The sequence below is a fragment of the Mus caroli genome, unplaced genomic scaffold (genome assembly GCF_978045245.1).
Source record: "Mus caroli unplaced genomic scaffold, Mus_caroli_1 scaffold_5, whole genome shotgun sequence".
Taxonomy (NCBI): domain Eukaryota; kingdom Metazoa; phylum Chordata; class Mammalia; order Rodentia; family Muridae; genus Mus; species Mus caroli.
Genome location: NW_028227260.1, coordinates 131,236,238 through 131,253,774, shown reverse-complemented (window position 1 = coordinate 131,253,774; position 17,537 = coordinate 131,236,238). Strand labels below are relative to the sequence as shown.

The 17,537-nt window shown below is 39.6% G+C and overlaps 1 protein-coding gene across 6 annotated transcripts in view; it reads left to right on the top strand.

The window, feature by feature from the left end:
• The window catches only part of Hs6st2 (heparan sulfate 6-O-sulfotransferase 2), a 281,379-nt gene that overhangs the window by 195,308 nt on the left and 68,534 nt on the right, over positions 1-17,537 (top strand). For 4 of the 6 annotated variants that reach the window (XM_085838223.1, XM_021153458.2, XM_029473695.2 and 1 more), the window contains exon 3: positions 8,023-8,055. The exons of the other annotated variants lie outside the window; for them this stretch is intronic. In XM_085838223.1, coding sequence (XP_085694349.1) covers positions 8,023-8,055 — 33 coding nt within the window. The remainder of the gene's footprint in view (positions 1-8,022; positions 8,056-17,537) is intronic. 6 annotated transcript variants of the gene reach the window in all.

The following is a 17,537-nucleotide window of genomic DNA, read 5'->3' as shown; positions in this document are numbered from 1 at the left end:
GGGAACTCTAAGGCATGTATGAAAATACTTGCTAGATTTCAACTGAAGAGTCAGCTTGTGCTTGCACACATATTTTAGACTTCACAGGCATCCTGCATCATGAATGCTAACACTTCTCAGGAAGCAGGACAGCAGATTTTCTAAAGCTGGTGCCCCCCTCCCATTTTGTTTTGCTTTGCTTACTCCATTACAAAACACCCATTTCCTTGCTATGGGAAAGACTACGTTGATAAATAGGTGACACAGAAGTGCCTTCAGATGGCCAAGGGCAAGTTAAGACTGACCCCGTTTCCCACCAAAACCTGAGAATTCCTTGGTCCCCAGGTTCTTAATTGGAACATCACTAGAGGGCACTCTTATGATGCCAAAGTGGGAGAATTTTATTCAGTTCTGGTGTGTGAGGGTGGGAGTGGGGGAAGGTGAAAGGAGGGTGGTCTGCTAAGAATGCAGACAACAAAGAGCTGAGAACAGGCTTTTGCCACTAAGGACTGACTCGCTTGACAGCAGAGAAGAAATTCCTTATGTGAACAGGCTGTGCAGCAAGCTTTCTCATCAGATCCATTTTGTTTCCAAAACGTGATTGGTGCTTCAGCAAAAAAGGGCTCATGTATTTGGCATTGTGTTCCTCAAATGAAAAGAATAACGGAATAGTGGAGGGTAATGAGAGAAGTGATCAACTCATAGGCAGCAGTCAGACTGTGAGTGAGAAGTTATCAGAAAGAATAAAACTGTTGTTTCTACATACACAGCTATAGAAATGAAGAATGAAATATCCCTTGAGTCTTCTGTAGTTGTTTTTAGAGTCTTTTGCAGTCCTAGCACTTTACTTGTTCTGAAGTGTGGTGTGGATGTGGTTGTGTCTGAGAGAAGATGCTCTAAGCTAGTGGTTCTCAACCTTCCTAATGCTGCGATCCTTTAATACAGTTCCTCATGTTATGATGACCCCCCCCAACCATTACACTATTTTAGCTGTTAGTTCATAACTAATTTTGCTACTATTATGAGTCCTAACAAACATCTGATATACAATACCTGGTTGGGGGTCTTGACCCACAAGCTGAGAACCATTGTTCTAAGAAGCCTCTAGTCCACATGGTATGAGTGACATTCTATCAAAATGGCCTTGGCTCTGCCACTGCTATGCTCTGTAGTGAGTCCCTGTCCCCAGCCTGATTTCAGCATCCAGAAATGTTGGGTGACTTCAATAGTCCCTAAAAAAATGTCATCCAGTCCTCAGAGTGTCTGTTTACATACCCTCAGAGTGTCTGTTTACATACCCTCATTTGGTAGAGTCTAAAACTAGGCTTACAGTAGTCAGAGATATGGAAGAACAAGTGTATAGGGGACTCAAATCTAAAATGTCAAAGATGAGTGGTAAATGCTGAAATAACTTTCTGTATCACTTGTTTATAGCAGCCACTTGTGTTCTGACTCAGACATGATGTGATAGGCATCTTGGGATAGGTGCTGACTCTGTTACCATTAAAGGTGGTAATGAAAGGATTTGCCACCCCCAAAACGCTGATGTGTTCATATTAGTCACTTGTTTAGGTTTATGGCTCTCAACAAATGTAACCTCAGAGATTTAACATACCAAGTCATCAATAGAATCCCTTAAATTGGCTTAATATGCCCCAGTTAGGCAGCTCCTAGCTTGTGTGCTGAGTGCTGTCGAAATTCTCAGGCAGGGCTATTCAAAGATACCTGGGGAGTTCATGGGCTGTCTGGGGATTTGATAAAAAGAGGAGGCTACTGAGGAACAACTTGTCTTCCTAGCCCTTGGCATGAGGGTCTCTTAGAGAAATTCAGGAGTGTTTTTGTCTAGGTCTCTGTTTATTAGACTTGAGCTATATAGTTCACTTAAAGTGCCGGCCTAAGCCAAGTTTATCACAGAGTCTTAGACTATTATAGTAAATAGGAACTAGGGAAAGGCACCAGTTGACCATATTACCCAACTAGGAATGTGTTTGCCAAAGTTTTGAGCCAGATATTCGGCAGTTCTGAAATGAGGACCTTAATTATTGCATTCTAGTCCAAGCTACCCATATTGCATCTAGGGAATAAGCAACCAATAGCTATGAATTAAACGCACCACTATTATTGATCTGTGTTGCATCTCATGTTATTAAGGGGTTATTAAAAAAGACTTCCTAATTGTCAGAGGGTTGAAGGTAAAAATCAATGAACAGTAATTACTATGGTCCTAAAAGACTCTGTAGTCCTATGACTATTGCCAAAATACAAATACCAGATTGAAATCCATGTTGGCTGGCAGAAAATGGAATGACATGGGGTTAAGTTTGGAAACCAACTCAAGTGCCTTGGAGAAAAGGGAGGTACTGGGAAAGGAACAATCAAAATAGACTCAGAGGACTTCACAGTTGTGACAAAGCCTGTGGCTTGTGAATTAAAACGGATAATCAAAGTGTACTTAGGAAAGATGATCTGGACTACAGTCTTCTCAGGCTAACCATGAGGTACCCTGTTGTTCTGTGTGGCAAGCATTATTTCATGTGGACTTGGTATAGACGGAGAAAGAATGCAAAATGGCCAAACAGTATAGGGCACATCCTTCTACAATATTAAGAAGTGTGGCTGGCTATTGGTATATAGGTATTTGGGGGGCACTGTTTTGGACAACTTGATTCTATTCCCAGTGAAAGATGGCTCAGTAACAGAGGCTGGAGAGCTATTGCTGTGGTCTGCCAGAGTCACTATCATTTGGGACTAGTCTCATTTTAAAAGTAATTAATTTGATTTTATTTTATATGCATGGTGTGAGAGTGTCAAAGCCCCTGGAACTAGAGTTACAGACAGTTATGAGATGCCCTGTGGGTGCTGGGAATTGAACCTGAATCCTCTGGAAGAACAGTCAGTGCTGTTAACTGCTGAGCCTAGTCTCCTATTCTCTTATCTAGTTTTTCTCCTAGGTAAAAATTCTTCTACATAAAGGTTATTGCATGCTGACTCTGATTCTTGTCATCTGCTACAGAATGTCTATGTATAATCTCAACTAATCATTACAAGTAACTTGAGAACTACCCTATACTCAAACTCATTGGCATGCTTACAAATGACCCCAGGTTTCTGCTCTGACTGGACTGGTTTCTCTTCTAATTGGGCTTCATTAATAATAATATATTTTATACATATTGTGTATCATTATTGGTACAGACATTATAATTGTCCCATCTTGTAGGCAAGAGAGTTGAGCAGGTAGTAAATGACAGTACACTGATACCCAATCTGTATAATTCCTGGGCTTATTTTATGACCCCAAACCTCTGCTAAAAAGCAACAGTTTAAAGATTTATATAAGGGGAAAAAATGAGTTGTAACAGGACAAGCATCTAGGCCCTTCTTTCTGGCTCCCCCATCTGTCTGAAGCAGTTTGAACAATCTTTAACATAGGGTTTTGTAGACATTAGATATATTTCTAGTTATAGGGAACTAATTAGCTTACTGAATGTAGAAAGGGTTTTATCATCATTAATTGCTGTTTGTTTACCATTAGCATATTTTACATTTGATTCTCAGAAGCCAAAGGAAGACCGTAGTATAAAATAGAAATAAGTGTAGTGAGTTAGTTGACTGGGAATCTACTAGGTTGGAGCAAGGTGACACTGGAAAAAATGTCCAGTCAAAGGCACAGTGGGGACGAAAAGAGAGGGAGAAAGAAGGGGGAGAGTGAAGGAGAGAGGAAGAGAAATAGAGACAGTAACAGAGACACAGACCAAATGTACCACTTGCTTGGAAACCATTTGCTTGGAAGCTCTGAAGCTATAGTAAGCAATTGCCTCCTACAAATTTGCAGTCAGACCAAATGTTGCTGTAGCAAGAGATTTAAGAATCCTTCACCAAATGAGAACATCCTTTATTTGCAATTGTGTGGCTATAAAAGTCTCTGCAAATAACACTGTTCTCACCCCATCCCAGGCTCTTGGCAGTTAAACCACGTATATAAGGAGAAAGAAAAATTGGAGTAGGGAAATCAGTCCATCAGTTGTTGATTTTTGATGGTTTCCCAATTTTTGATGTAAATTTTCCACCATAAAGAACCAGCCACTTTGCATATTTAAATAAATAGAGCTGTTTCCCAAAAGAGAACAATGGCCAGCCACATTTCCATTCAGATACTGTTGTTTTGACCATGTATCTTTTGCTTGTGCATGCAGGGTTGCTGGGCTCTCTGAACCACCACTAGCAGGTTATATTGATAAAACAGCTAGACTAACACAGTTCCAAAATGGAAAGTAGAGAGATGTTAAGCTTAGAAATGGGGTGCTTTAAGAACTAGCTTGTTGAGTGAGTTCACCTCCAAAAAGTCAGTGGAAAAGATTATTGCCTAAGATCAAATGAGTCATTGGGAAAATTGGAACCAGAAACCAGGAATCCTGATTCCTGGGCAAGAGCTCCTACATTTTGATTCAGTTTTGCTTTTCTTAAGGTCTTGATTTGGGTCTTAATATCAAAGTGAATTGCTTTATTTTTTTTCTGAAGCACCAAGAACTAACCCTAATAATGTACATACCAAAGGTAGGTGCCATAGTTGGAGATTCCTGCTTCAGATGAAGCCCTCAGAAGTCATTTTTCTCAGTGGTCTAGGTACTTCGAAGTTCCCCAGACTCCAGTGAAATAGCCTCAGTCATCCATGCCTATGCAATCCACCCTAATTAAACTCAGTGGGTCACAACAAATAACCTGAGAGTAAAAATAATCATAACTTGAGCAAGGGAAATCAACAGGAAAGGGGGGGAATCTAATAAAAATGCATTGTATCTATGTATGAGATAGTTGCAGAAGAAGAGGTGAATTCCTCTCTAGTCTTTCAAAGTCTCAAGTACTCCCACATTCCCAGGATTCCAGCGATAGGTATATTGCTTTCATTTCTATCTTTTGCTTTGCCTGTTAACTTGATATTTTTAGATAGCTGCTGCCTTTTGAAGGTTGATCCCATCTTCTTGATCTTAACACAGCATCCAGGTCCTGGACTGAATATCCAGGACTCCTTTGTCTTCCCAGGCCTGCTGTTTTCCCACAATGGGGCTTGCTAAGGGCTAATGAGTTTAATCTCAGCATGTCACCTGAGCCACCTCTTAGAGAAAGCAATAACAGCCAATGAGAAAAGCTCTATTAAGACGTGGAACTGACATATTATTGTCTTCTTTTCATAGTTTACTTTTTAAAATTCATACTACATCCCAATTGTAGCCCCCTCCCAGTCCCACCCTTACAAATCCCTCTCCCCATTATCCCCTCCCCCTCTCCTAAGGGAAAGGAAAGTACCCCCTGGGTACCACTGCACCCTGGGACATCTACTCCCAGCAAGAATAAACACCTCCTCTCCCACTGAGAACTGACCTATTATTGACAGGCCTTGTTTTCACAACCTTTCAAAAAGCACTAGAGGCTCATGGGACAGCTAGAAAGAACCCTAAGTGATAGCCTTTGGGGAGGGCTTTTAAGGGGAAGAGACCATGCCTTTATACTGTTCCTTCTAATCAGAAAGCAGTTTCTTCTACTACAAATGTTGACTGTGATGCCATTGGGTATGTTCTCCATACATAAAGAAAAGAATAAATAAAACCAGGAGAAATACTTTCACATATGGTATATTTCTGGAGAATCCTTATTTCAAGCAGATGGCCCACAAAATATTTCATAGGATTGCAGACTTTGCAGAAAGGAAGGATTTTGTTTGTTTGTTTTATCCACTGTTATATCCTATAGAAATTCCTGGCACATGTTGGATAATACATGTAGTTTGAATGACTCTTCATGATTAAAGGATCTTTTTAAAGGACTTCATTTGAGAACCATTCCAAAGGGAGAGTTTATGTTCAGTTGTGTAAAGTAAGTTTTAAAATTAATTCCTTTTCTTCTAATCCAGCTTCTCTCTCTCTCTCTCTCTCTCTCTCTCTCTCTCTCTCTCTCTCTCTCTCTCTCTCTCTCTCATTTATTTTTACTTTCCCCCATGGCTTTGACTCACCTGCAATGGCTGTCCATGCTTTTGATTGATGTCCCTGTAACATCTTCATGGCTCATCACTGAATACTGCACCTCTGGCCATCTGGACACTCAGGTAAGGCAATGAACTCTTTACAATCTCCTCAGTGCAATCACTGGGAAATGCTAACAAGCAGGAGGGAAGTTTTCCTAGAAATAAAAAGAGATACTCTCAAGAGATAGGACCTCCCTGATTGAAGTTAAATTTAACCCAGCCCTGATACAGATCAATAGATCACTAGAAATACTTACATCATTTGTGGATTTCCATTTGGAGAGTATAATAAAAATTATGGTTTTAGAAACTACTGTATAATTTACTTTGGAAATTCCTGGACCTAAAACAAAATCAATATGTGGTATCATATTTTCATTTTAAAAGTGTTCTCTTATTTCTGTTTTTGACAGGATTTTCATTTGTCTGTATTTTCATCCAAAATTTCTATTTTCTTTTGTTCACCAGGCCAAGTGTGGTGCAAGGGCTTCTAGGCTGTCTTTATTGTATGAGGATGTTATGTCATGGGGCAGATTAGTATGCTCTAAATTTCGTCTCTGTTGTGGTTGGAGTGAAAGATAATACATTGGGCTTGGGATATAAAGTCAATTCATTGGGGTATCTTGTTGAAAGATTTAGTGTCAGAACTCACCAGGTATATCATGTTGGTTTCTCAGGACACTTGTTTCCCCAGAAGTCTTAACAACCGAGAAGCAGGAAAGTGAGGTATAACTACACCAAGGACTCAAGAATTTTAGAAAGCTGTATACTGTTCCCCAAGTGATGATGCAAGCAAGGCTCTGCGGCTGGCTATGCTATTTAAAGATAGTCTTAACTCACCCTAGAAGCCTGAACACAGTTTTGATGTAATGAGACACTTCTCCCATAACAGCGTGCAGGCCCTTATAACATTTTTTTTTTTTGTATGCACAAGGAAGTATACAAAATTGTAGTGCCCCTTGTTGTGGTGTAATCAAAATCAGAAAGCTAACTGAGTCTCACACTGATCTGGCACAACTTCAGAGACAGACGCTACTCAGATGAGACGTTAACCAAGATGGCCCAGTGGTCAAGGAGCTTGCGATCAAGTCTAAGGGCCTGAGCTCAATCTCATAAGCTTACATGGTACAAGGAGAGGATAAACTTTTGCAAATTGTCCTCTGGCTGCTATAACACATATCATGGCTGTCCTCTGACTGCTATGCACATATTGTGGCTGTCCTCTGGCTGCTATACATATATCATGGCACAAACACATGCACGTGTACACACACACACACCCCTAAACACTCAAATAAATGCAAAAGAACTAAAAGAAGTTCACACTGTAGATTTACTGTTTTGTGACTCCAAAGACCTGTCTTATGAGAAAGATCTAAGCAAGTTTTATAAATGGAGAGATATATTGTGATATATTGTTTACTTACTTTGATGGATATCTTGTGTTTGGGTACCAGACACCATAGTAATGATTATTTATCACTTGTGTGTGTATGTGTGTGTGTGCGGGCGTGTGCACACACATGCATGCTTTGAATTTCCATCTCATTGAAGAGTGTAAGCAAAGTCTAAAAGTTCTTTTCATTTTTTTTATGTGTTCATACATTCCCAATGATGTGAAAAATCTCCCGTAAGTTCTTTCATTGAAGCATTTCCATTTCATTCATGCTCCAGGGTTAGGCTTGGTCTGGGTTTGGGTTTCCTGGTTTTTCTGGTTGCTGAGTTTGCCACTGCCCCTTGAGAAAGAAAATGGAGTTAATTTTTGTGGTAAATCCATCGTTCCCTACCCTCAGCAATCCAGAGGCTGGCTCTCAGTGTTGCCCTTCTCCTTTTAGCCTTAAAATGAGGCTAAATTTAAAATGAGGCTTAGATTTAAAATGTCCCCACTTATTATAGGTGAGCTAATGGAACTCAAAATGGGAAAGCCACCATGAATTATTTCCTTTCAGTTTAGGAAACGATAAAAATATAACTTTTCTCTTGGCAAGCTCTTGCTACTGGTTTTACTGTTCCTTTAACAGGTGGAGGATTTTTCAGATTCTAGACGCAACAAGGTAAGCAACAATGTATTTTAGTTTAACAAATCCCAAGGAAGCAAAATAAGAGAGAGAGAGAGAGAGAGAGAGAGAGAGAGAGAGAGAGAGAGAGAGAGAGAGAGAGAGAGAGAGAGAGAGAGAGAGAGAAGTAGACTCTGCAATAATCTACCAGGTTAATTAAAATACAAAACAGTTAATTTTTCTCATAGATGCTTGGCTTGTTTGAGTTTAAAGCAGCATGGAGTCTCAGGTCTAATGGCAGAACTCATTTGGAAGTGAGATGAAGGTTTAGCTTGCCCCACTCCAGAGAGTTAGCTGAAATTGGATGACAGAGTGGACTGTATGGGTAAGAAGATCCCTAGCATCAACAAAGTGCTTCGGTGCTTCAGGCATGTTGCCTGCTCCTGGGGTGGGTGGTGGTATACAGAACAATTGGACCAACATTTCCTTAACAGGGAATCAGGTATTTGATCATGTCTTTCTTTTTAAGTATGCAAGTCTGTGGACTTGCAAGATGGAGTGACCCCCATAGGCAGTAGGCCTTTATTTGTCACATGAATGGTGCTGGAGCACAAATTTAACCAAACATAAGAAATTACATTCTATGTGGAAAAAGAAACATTGAAAATGTTCCAAGAAAGCACCCATTGTTGCCATGGGCTGTGTCATATTGTCACCAGTGCTGAAGAGACTAATGAGATTTTTTTTTAAAATGTCGTGCTCTATTTTTATGGCATATTTTTCTTCTAAAGCTGTGATGTTCACCAGTTTTGTATTTGACTTATTGTGGGTTTGTTTGTTTGTTTGGTTTTTTTTGGTCCAGAAATATTTACCAATGCCTGTTTTCTCTTCCTACGCACCTATGCCTCTGTATTACCAAATAAATCTGAGAGTAGAAAGGGGATGAGTTTGGCATTCCTCCACTAGTTCAGGCTCTTATAAAAATAGATTAGATGGGGTCACTGTAAGATGCACAATTTAGTTTTCAGGAGCTGAGATGCCATATTCATCCTCAGATCTTTCAGACTATATGACAACTGAGAAAAGTCACTGTTTAATGTTCTAGTCCATTTGTAATGCATTAAAATACATGGTATAGACAGATAGCAACACTTAGTCACACATTGCTATGGGAGGGTATTTTTCAAGATCATAGTCTGGATATGTGTCTTTGTGGCAAGAATATTACAAGTTGTTACTGTCTAGAGCAGTGACTTTGAGCGTGTCCCATTTCCACTATGAGCTTTGATTTGCTCGGGTGTGAATAAAATTGGGTAGATGATTATTATCAGAATGGTCAATAAAAGAGAGATTATTTTCCCTATAATTGTTTTTATAGAAGTGTTGATAGTTTTTATTTCCTTTCTGCTTTAAAAGTTACATGGTAACACCATTCTGACATACTGTTATGTTTATTATGGTGCTGCTCAGTTGGAGCAGGGGTTGTCAGGGCAACCTTACACAGTCTTAGAACGAAAAGAGGGGTACAGGTGGTGAGGTGGGAAAGAAACAGCTTTGGTAAATATTGATAGGGCCATTTCTGGTGGACAGAATGGATGATTATGAAAACCATTTGCAGTGCTTGCATTTTTTCAACCACTGTTAAAATAATAAAGCAACGATTCATTTGGTAATCCTCATTGTATATGCAGTTTCATAAATGTACAAGATTATGATTATCTCTGCCTCATAATTAACAATTTGCCTAAGTGCTTGCTATTATTTAGCTGTCTGAATGGATTTTTGTAATCCAGAGGAAGAAGGGAGCAATCAGAGCAAGCCACCCCAAATGCCTAGCATTACTGCTACACACATGCACAATTAGAAGCGATCCTAATTGCTTTAGACCAGAACCTCATTTGGTTTTCTATAGACAGCAAAACATCAATTGCTTGAGTTTTTGTCGGTCACCCTGCCTCTCATTTTTTCCTGACAGGCGATTGGATCTTCTAAGACCTTTGTTGGGTCAGAGGCAAATGAGTTGGTTGGATTTCTAGGATATCATTCGGTGTCGAGCTTCCAAGCTTCGATTTGAATTCACAGTCAATGTCTTTACCAGCCATGGGGTTATTTTTATACCATTTTAAGGAATAATAGGATGCTGATATGCCAACCAGTTCTGCTGCTGAACTTCCATTCTCCTCGAAACCCCTTATCTTTGACATTATTGGTGTATTCTTGCATGTAAGAATTGTCAAAAGTCTAGGCTAGAAGAGGCCTTTTAAGTACATGCTACCCAATTCCCCTCAGTTAACTGAATGCCTTTGATTATTACTAATTTGGATCTTAAAAACAACCACCTAATCAATGATGCCACACTTTCAAAACAGTTCAAACCATTAGGAATTATTTTAGCAAGTACAGGTCATTTTCCAGTCATAACGATTTTAGGTTTTTTAATTTAATAAGAACCTAAAATAGAATTATTTGAACATGTCCTCATAAGGTTTTACTAAATGAAGCTTGAAAGTTGATGGCACATATGAGAAAGAAGATACTCAATGCAAAGAACCCAACTGATACTAAGAGACACTTCATCAGTATCAGCTCCCATCATCCTCAAACATAACTATCTAACATGAGTGTAGATGCGATAACCTCAGCTGCAGCAGAGACTTTTAGCTTCAAAGAGAGCTCTGGTCCCATCCTAGCACTACGAGTCTGTGTGACCTTGGGTAATTTGTTTAACCTTTGTTGGTGCTGGTTTTCTCAAATGCAAAAATGTAGCACCTTTTTAGAGTTCTCACAGCAATGAAAATGAAATCATGCTCGGGAATGCTATGCATTGATTCCAGCACTCGGGGAAGAGTGTGCAACAGTGGTTAACGTCATTGTGTGGGATAGTCAGTACCATTCTCATTCTTTACTAATGTTTAATCTTCTGGTGCTTTAAGATCCTCACTGGTGTATCTTGCATACTTTCATGTGTGTCTGGCCGCATACAGTGCACAAGAACCACAATGGGAAGACTACTTATTTCAAAAGTTACCACCAATTGTCACAATCTGATGGCTACTTCTTGGCTTCAGTCTTCTGGACATCTGAAGACTTTGGCACTTGACCATATTATCTTTCGCTTAAAAGTGGTCACCACTTATCTTAGTGTTTTCACAGCATTTATTAGGTTTTCTTTGTTGGGATCTCTAGTACACACACACACACACACACACACACACACACCATTTATTATGCTTCAGCATTTATTATGCACATACATGTGCACACATTTGCTCCCCTTTAAATGGAGCAACTTCTGAGTTCCTGTCATTAATCTGCATGTTCTCTCGTGCTATGGTGGCTCCCTGGATAATTTCATTGCTTCACGTAGTTTCACCTTTAACCCCTACACTAATGATTCCCAACTTGACCTCACCAATCCTTAATTCACTCTGGAGCTCTGAGCTAACTTCAATTTCCAAATGCCTGCTGAGAATCTCCAGGGCAGGATATCCTATGAGGCTGAAAGTGTAGTCTGGCTTTTGTCATCCCCTTAGGAGAACAGATGGAAGCCTTAGAAGTATTAGGAATTGAAAACAAGGAACAAAGGTGGGCTAACCTAAGCAGAAGTAAAAGAAGTCTAAGTTAGCAAAGTGACTCAAACTGGGCTTTCAGGTCTCATGATAGGTGAATTAAGTCTCTGTTTTTTGGTGATCTGGAGATGTCAGTACCAATTGGGTCTTTGAAAGCTATGTGCTTTCTAGGGAAAAGGAACAGCTTTCTTGATATAAATTGAGTTCATTTTTAAGGTGCCGGATGATTGGCGTGTTTGGAGGGAATGTTAATTAAAATCATCTTTCTTGGGAAACAAATGGTTATTATTTCAGTGATTTGTCAAATGGAGGAATGACCATATGGGAATTTTGAGAGTACTCATGTGCACAGGCATACTCATATGCTGAGATATTGTGAATATAATTGTTGCTAGGCAAGGTCTTAAATTGTAGCCCATGCTTGCCTGAAACACTCACTTATGTAGCCCCAAGCCAATCCAGAATTTGCAGCAAGCTTTGTGGCTCAGGCTCCAGAGTTCTGGGATTGTAGGCATAAAGTATTATGACAAGCTGAAAACAATTCTTTCAAGTGGGATAAAGAAATTCTTTCATTCATTCTGTAAACATTTACTAAGTATGCCAGGATCTCTGTAGAGAAATGAGGCTGTGAATACTGGACCTATTAAGTCTCTGCCTGTAGATTCCTGATCCATTTTCCTCCAGTTATTGCAGATACAAGGAGACTATAACTTTGTTGACAGTCTTAATGACGAGAGGAACTTAAGGGAAATAAGACAGATTCGAAGTGGGGAAAGGATGTGCATAGATTCGAATTACAATTGATTGCTTCCTTTAAATTTAGTAACTATTGAGTTGCTTTGGGCTTTTACATTCCAAGTGGGCTCATCAGTGTTTCAGGCCAGATGAATGATTGTGTCTAACCTTAAATTTTAATTAGAGTAAGGGGATAGACAAATCTTGGTTAATGTGCGAACCTTCATATGGAGAGCTGGCTATAAACAAATTCCTCCCATGGAAACTATGGTTCAGCACTGATAATTCTTAGCAGAGAACAATCTCTCTTTTTTTTAGAAGGGTGGCCCTACTCTCCAGCCTCAGGGCACTTCCTGTCTTATGGTACTTGAAGACCAGATTAGCTGGCAAATACATTGAGATCCTTGCCCTCACGGTTGTACCTTAATTCCTTTTAGAGCTCCAAAGTGGCTATTGGGTTTGTAGATCTTAATCCAATATTCTTGTCCTAGCTTTACATGCCAACGTTTATTTTATGTCCTTTCTCAGATCCCAATGTCTGGTTCCTGATTGAACTATTATACCTTAGGGATGTCCTGGATATCCCAGAGCACCTGCCTGTGCCTCATTCCACCATGCTCTCCAGTTACTACATGCCATAGCAACTCTCATGTTAACACTATATACACATTCCTAGTACTCTTATTTCCTTTGCCTTGAAGGATTTAGAGACATTGATGAATTAGTGACAGTGTCTTATTCTCACTGGATGTCAGAACAGTAAAAACCAATCCTTGAATTTAGCCTGTAACTTCTCCCACATCTGATCAACCCCGTCTAACGTCTTAGATCTTTTTCAGATTTGTTCACTCAATGCATATGCATCAAGCACTTCACATGGTCTGAGATAAGCAAGCTCACTCCGTGTCCCTATGTTTCTTAAGGAATACATATATACGTGGAAGTAGGTGTTGGAGGCAATTAAGGCTGAAGTACAGGAACATGATAGTCCTAGAGAGTGGCCAGTGCCATGAAGGAAATTGAAATTGGGTAGAGAGTGATCAGATGGATAGGGAGTGGAGAGGGAGATTAAATTTGCTCTTTGCTTTTGTTATGTTTTGTGGACTTTACACTCTGGAGCCTTTCATTTCCTCTGCCTCCTGCTTTCCTGGCTTCAGTACCTATTCTCATTTCCTGTTTCTGCCCATTCTATTGTTAGCAGCAGAGCATATCCCCTTAGTTCTCAAGCAGAGCACAGTACAGTCAGTCCCTTGTCACATGTCTGTCCCCCTCTTTCCTTGTCCTTTTCAGCATTAGAATTTGGCCATATCCCTCCTTTGCCTATTATAGAATGTGAATGATCCTTCTAGTCTCTTAGTGATAGTTTTTCTGATCATTTTGAATATCTTTGTTATTCAAGGCATACTACCTGTTAAAAGAAAGGCATAAGCATTTGATTTTGCCCGTTTATGTTTGGACCTGGATATTGTTACGTAGTCCAGGCTATGTTCTTGAACTTAAGGATCCTGCTTCCTTCATCTCCCAAAGACTGAGATTGCAAAGAAATGCTGACATGCCTAGCCTCGGCTTTGCCTTTTTCTGAAGTGGGAAGAGCCCAAGCTGGGAACTGGACAACCTGAACTCTGTATACTGTTTCTTCCCTCTCTGCTTCTTTCTTGATCAATAAAACCAATGTTCCAAGCACATGACCCCACAGGGTCTTTATAGCTTTAAAGTAGTACAATTAGTTGCTTCCAGAGATATGGGCCAAGTCTCTTTCTACCATTCTGTTCAATTTTGTAAAGTGGATATGTAGGGACCAATTTTCCAGTGTATCAGAACTGCTTAGATTAAACATACACTTTCCAGCAAAAGCCAGCTTTACAATTCTTGTAAATGTCACAGGAAGTTAAAACACTGCTTCTGGTTCTAACCTCTGCCAGCTAGGGTGACAATTCAGCACCACACATGCTGTTGTCAACTTCTTTTATAATGAGTATCTGAAAACCCAGTATCTTTTCCTGGCTTGCCCATAGGGAATCTTCAAAAAGAACCAAACACCATGGAAATAAAGAACTGAATTGGAAGTGGGCTCCCTAATGACATAGTATTGGTGGTGTTGCTCACCAGCAAGTTAGGTGCCAAGAAAGGCATGCTAATCTTAGAAGGCCTCTCAGAATTCATGTAGCAGCCTTCATGTCAATTGTCTTGGCACTCAATCCAAGTCTAGTTAGGTCCTAAGGTGAGAATTAGAAAGCTTGCCTTCTGACTTCCCTGAAGTCTCAAAACAATAACGTATCTATGTACATGCAATTAATTAGATGCTGGAAAGGAACCAGCTCAAGTGAATCCTGTCTTGTAGCTTGACATGTAGTTAAATATGTCTGCTTCTTGTGCTTTCATGTTTGATTACCTGTGGGGAGTGTGTGTGTGTGTGTGTGTGTGTGTGTGTCTGTATGCGTGTGTTGCATAGGAGATATTGTGCATATATAAACTGGAGAAGATAAACTCACAAGTTAGAAATTACTACTTAATTTTTGTTCCTTTTCTACATTTGAAGTGTTTTCTATTTTATAAGTACCCTTATCTATCTTAGAATCATATGTAGCCCCCAACCCTCACAAAGGTAGCACCATGAGTTTCCTGTTTCATCTGCTTCATTGGCTCGCTGCTCACCTGTGTCCTGCTGTTTCCTACATGTTCCAGTCTTACATCATCAACTGGACGCTAATATTGTAGGATGACTTCTTCAAGGCCTTGTGTGGTTTGAAAACCTTTTCAGCTTTCCTAGTTCAGTTGGTATGGATGCTAGATGCCATCTGTAAAGGCCAGTTCATGGCACTTTGTTCTTTATTCTCAGGACTTCTATAATTTCCAATTTGATATCTGCTACTCACAGGGCACAGGTTACCTTCTCTTTTCTGGAGGATCTTATTCACTTGTTGGGAAACATAAAAGAAGACTGTTCTACATGTGCAGCTGTGGAATATCACTCATATTAAACTGGCATAAGTGTATCTTTAAAATGGCCTTTACTGGTTGCTTTGATATAAAAAAAATGAAGAGGCATATGAGTCTAAATGAGGAGATTATGCATAGTCTTTCTCCGTTTCTTCTTATGAATTGACTTGACAGTGTCCTCAATGATGCACAGGGAAAGAGTAAAAAGTACAGGGAAGGCATGACCATTGTGGAGTTCTCTAGGCAGAAGCCATTTTCAGACTCAAATGCCTTTTAAACAATAGCCTGCTTTTGAATCTGTGCAGGAGAATATGGTCCTGCTGATGTATTTTTGATTTGATCACCTTCTAGAAATAATGGGAATTAGCTTCTCGCCGCATAGACATAGAAAGCTCGAGAAATTCATGAAGGACAAAATAAACAGAGTCAGAAATAATTAGGTGTAATTGTAAAGATGCTGGGATCTTAACAGAAATGAAATAGAGTCAGAGGATTTGAGGAGTTTAAGGCTCTCTGAAAACCGCAAGATGTATTACTGAAGAGCCATGTAATTCAGTACTCCCACTCATAGAATGCCATGCAAAGCCACGCACCAGGAGAGTTAAGCCTCATTTCCTCATTTCTATATGAGCGGTTTCAGTGTCTCCTTTACAGTGCTCATAAAATATTTGTAAGTAAAATAATACTCTTGGAGCTGATTTTAAATTCAGCCCATGTAAACTATGGCTTACTTTGCATACCTGAATTGCATGTGTAATTCAAGTGCACAATGAAAGCAGAATGACTTGGGGATGGTCCTGCTTCTCAGCTTTGAGACTGAAGAGAAACAGGTGACAGCTTTTGATAGATGTGGGGAAACCAAGCAGGGCTCCACAACTTGGTGATTACCCAATAGTATGACTGTGGATTATGTATTTTTAGTGCCATACACACTAAACAAACTAGTTAATATGCTCTTCCATATTTTTAAAGTCTTCTTCTTCTTCTTCTTCTTCTTCTTCTTCTTCTTCTTCTTCTTCTTCTTCTTCTTCTTCTTCTTCTTCTTCTCTTCTTCTTCTTCTTCTCTTCCTCCTTCTTCTCACTCTCCTCCTGTCTCTCTGTCTCTCTATCTCCCTGTCTCTCTGTTTCTGTGTGGGGTGTGTGTACCTGTGAGTGTGCGTGTGAGTATGTGTGTATGTGACACGTGGATGCAGGTACCTGCAGCAGCCAGAAAAGGGTGGGGGTATTGGATTCTCTGGAGCTGGAGTTACAAACAGTTGTAAGCCACATGGCTTCACGGCTTGGGTGCTGGACGTTGAATTCCCAGCACTGTACTCTTAGCTGCTGACCTACCTCTCCAGTCCCTACTTCCATATTTTTAAAGTCCGTAAAATGAGTCAAACAGTATTGTTCCTTGGTAATCTTGTAGATGTGCATAACTACCAGCAACACTATCTCCATTCCTTTCCATCTTTCTGCTGCTGGTCGACCCTTGTCATTATTGACAAATGCAATTTAACTACAATATCCGTATGTAAAATCAACATAGAGATGTTTCAAACCATGTGGTACAGCTGGTAACACATAAAATCTGATAATGACAGCTTTGAATTTAGTCCTTTTATTTCACTAGATACAATAAAGTAAAATTTCACTTATGCTGTTTTCCATCAAGTAAATATAGGATGTTAGCATAGCCCTTTAAAGAAGTCTTCAGGAAGAGACTTTACAAGCAAGGATAATGAGTCAGAGGTGAATGGTAGGAGAACTTCTCAAGTCTATTGAATTCTCTTCCTTGGCTAATGTAAATGGTCTCTACCACCTTCTTTTCATTGTTACATTTCTTCTAGAACGATCCTCAAGAAAATATAGTTAGTAAAGTTGGTTTTGCAAAATGGGAAGAAACCAACAATAGAAATGTAATTATATCTTCATATGATTTTTGCTCCTTGATTTTATAAGCACTGACCTGATCAACAGGTGTTTTATTGAGCAACTACTTCCTCTGCAATGAGCTGGCCCAGGCACAATGCCTCTGAGGGGACAGAGAGATAATGCCATTATTTAACTTACAGTATAGCTGGGAAGAAAAAAGCAATAGTGTGGTAAGAACTAATGTGTCTGTTAATACAAAAGTACAAGGTTTGGTTTTTTTCTTTTTTGTCTTTTTTTTCTGTTTTGAAGCATTAGGTCTACTGCTGAGCAATAGAACAAATTCTTTGCCTGTTAGCCTTAAGACTCTTAATGGGCACTGAATAGAGAATTAAGGTAGCATTGTCTTCTGGGAGATTATAATCTAAAGCAGACAGCACATAG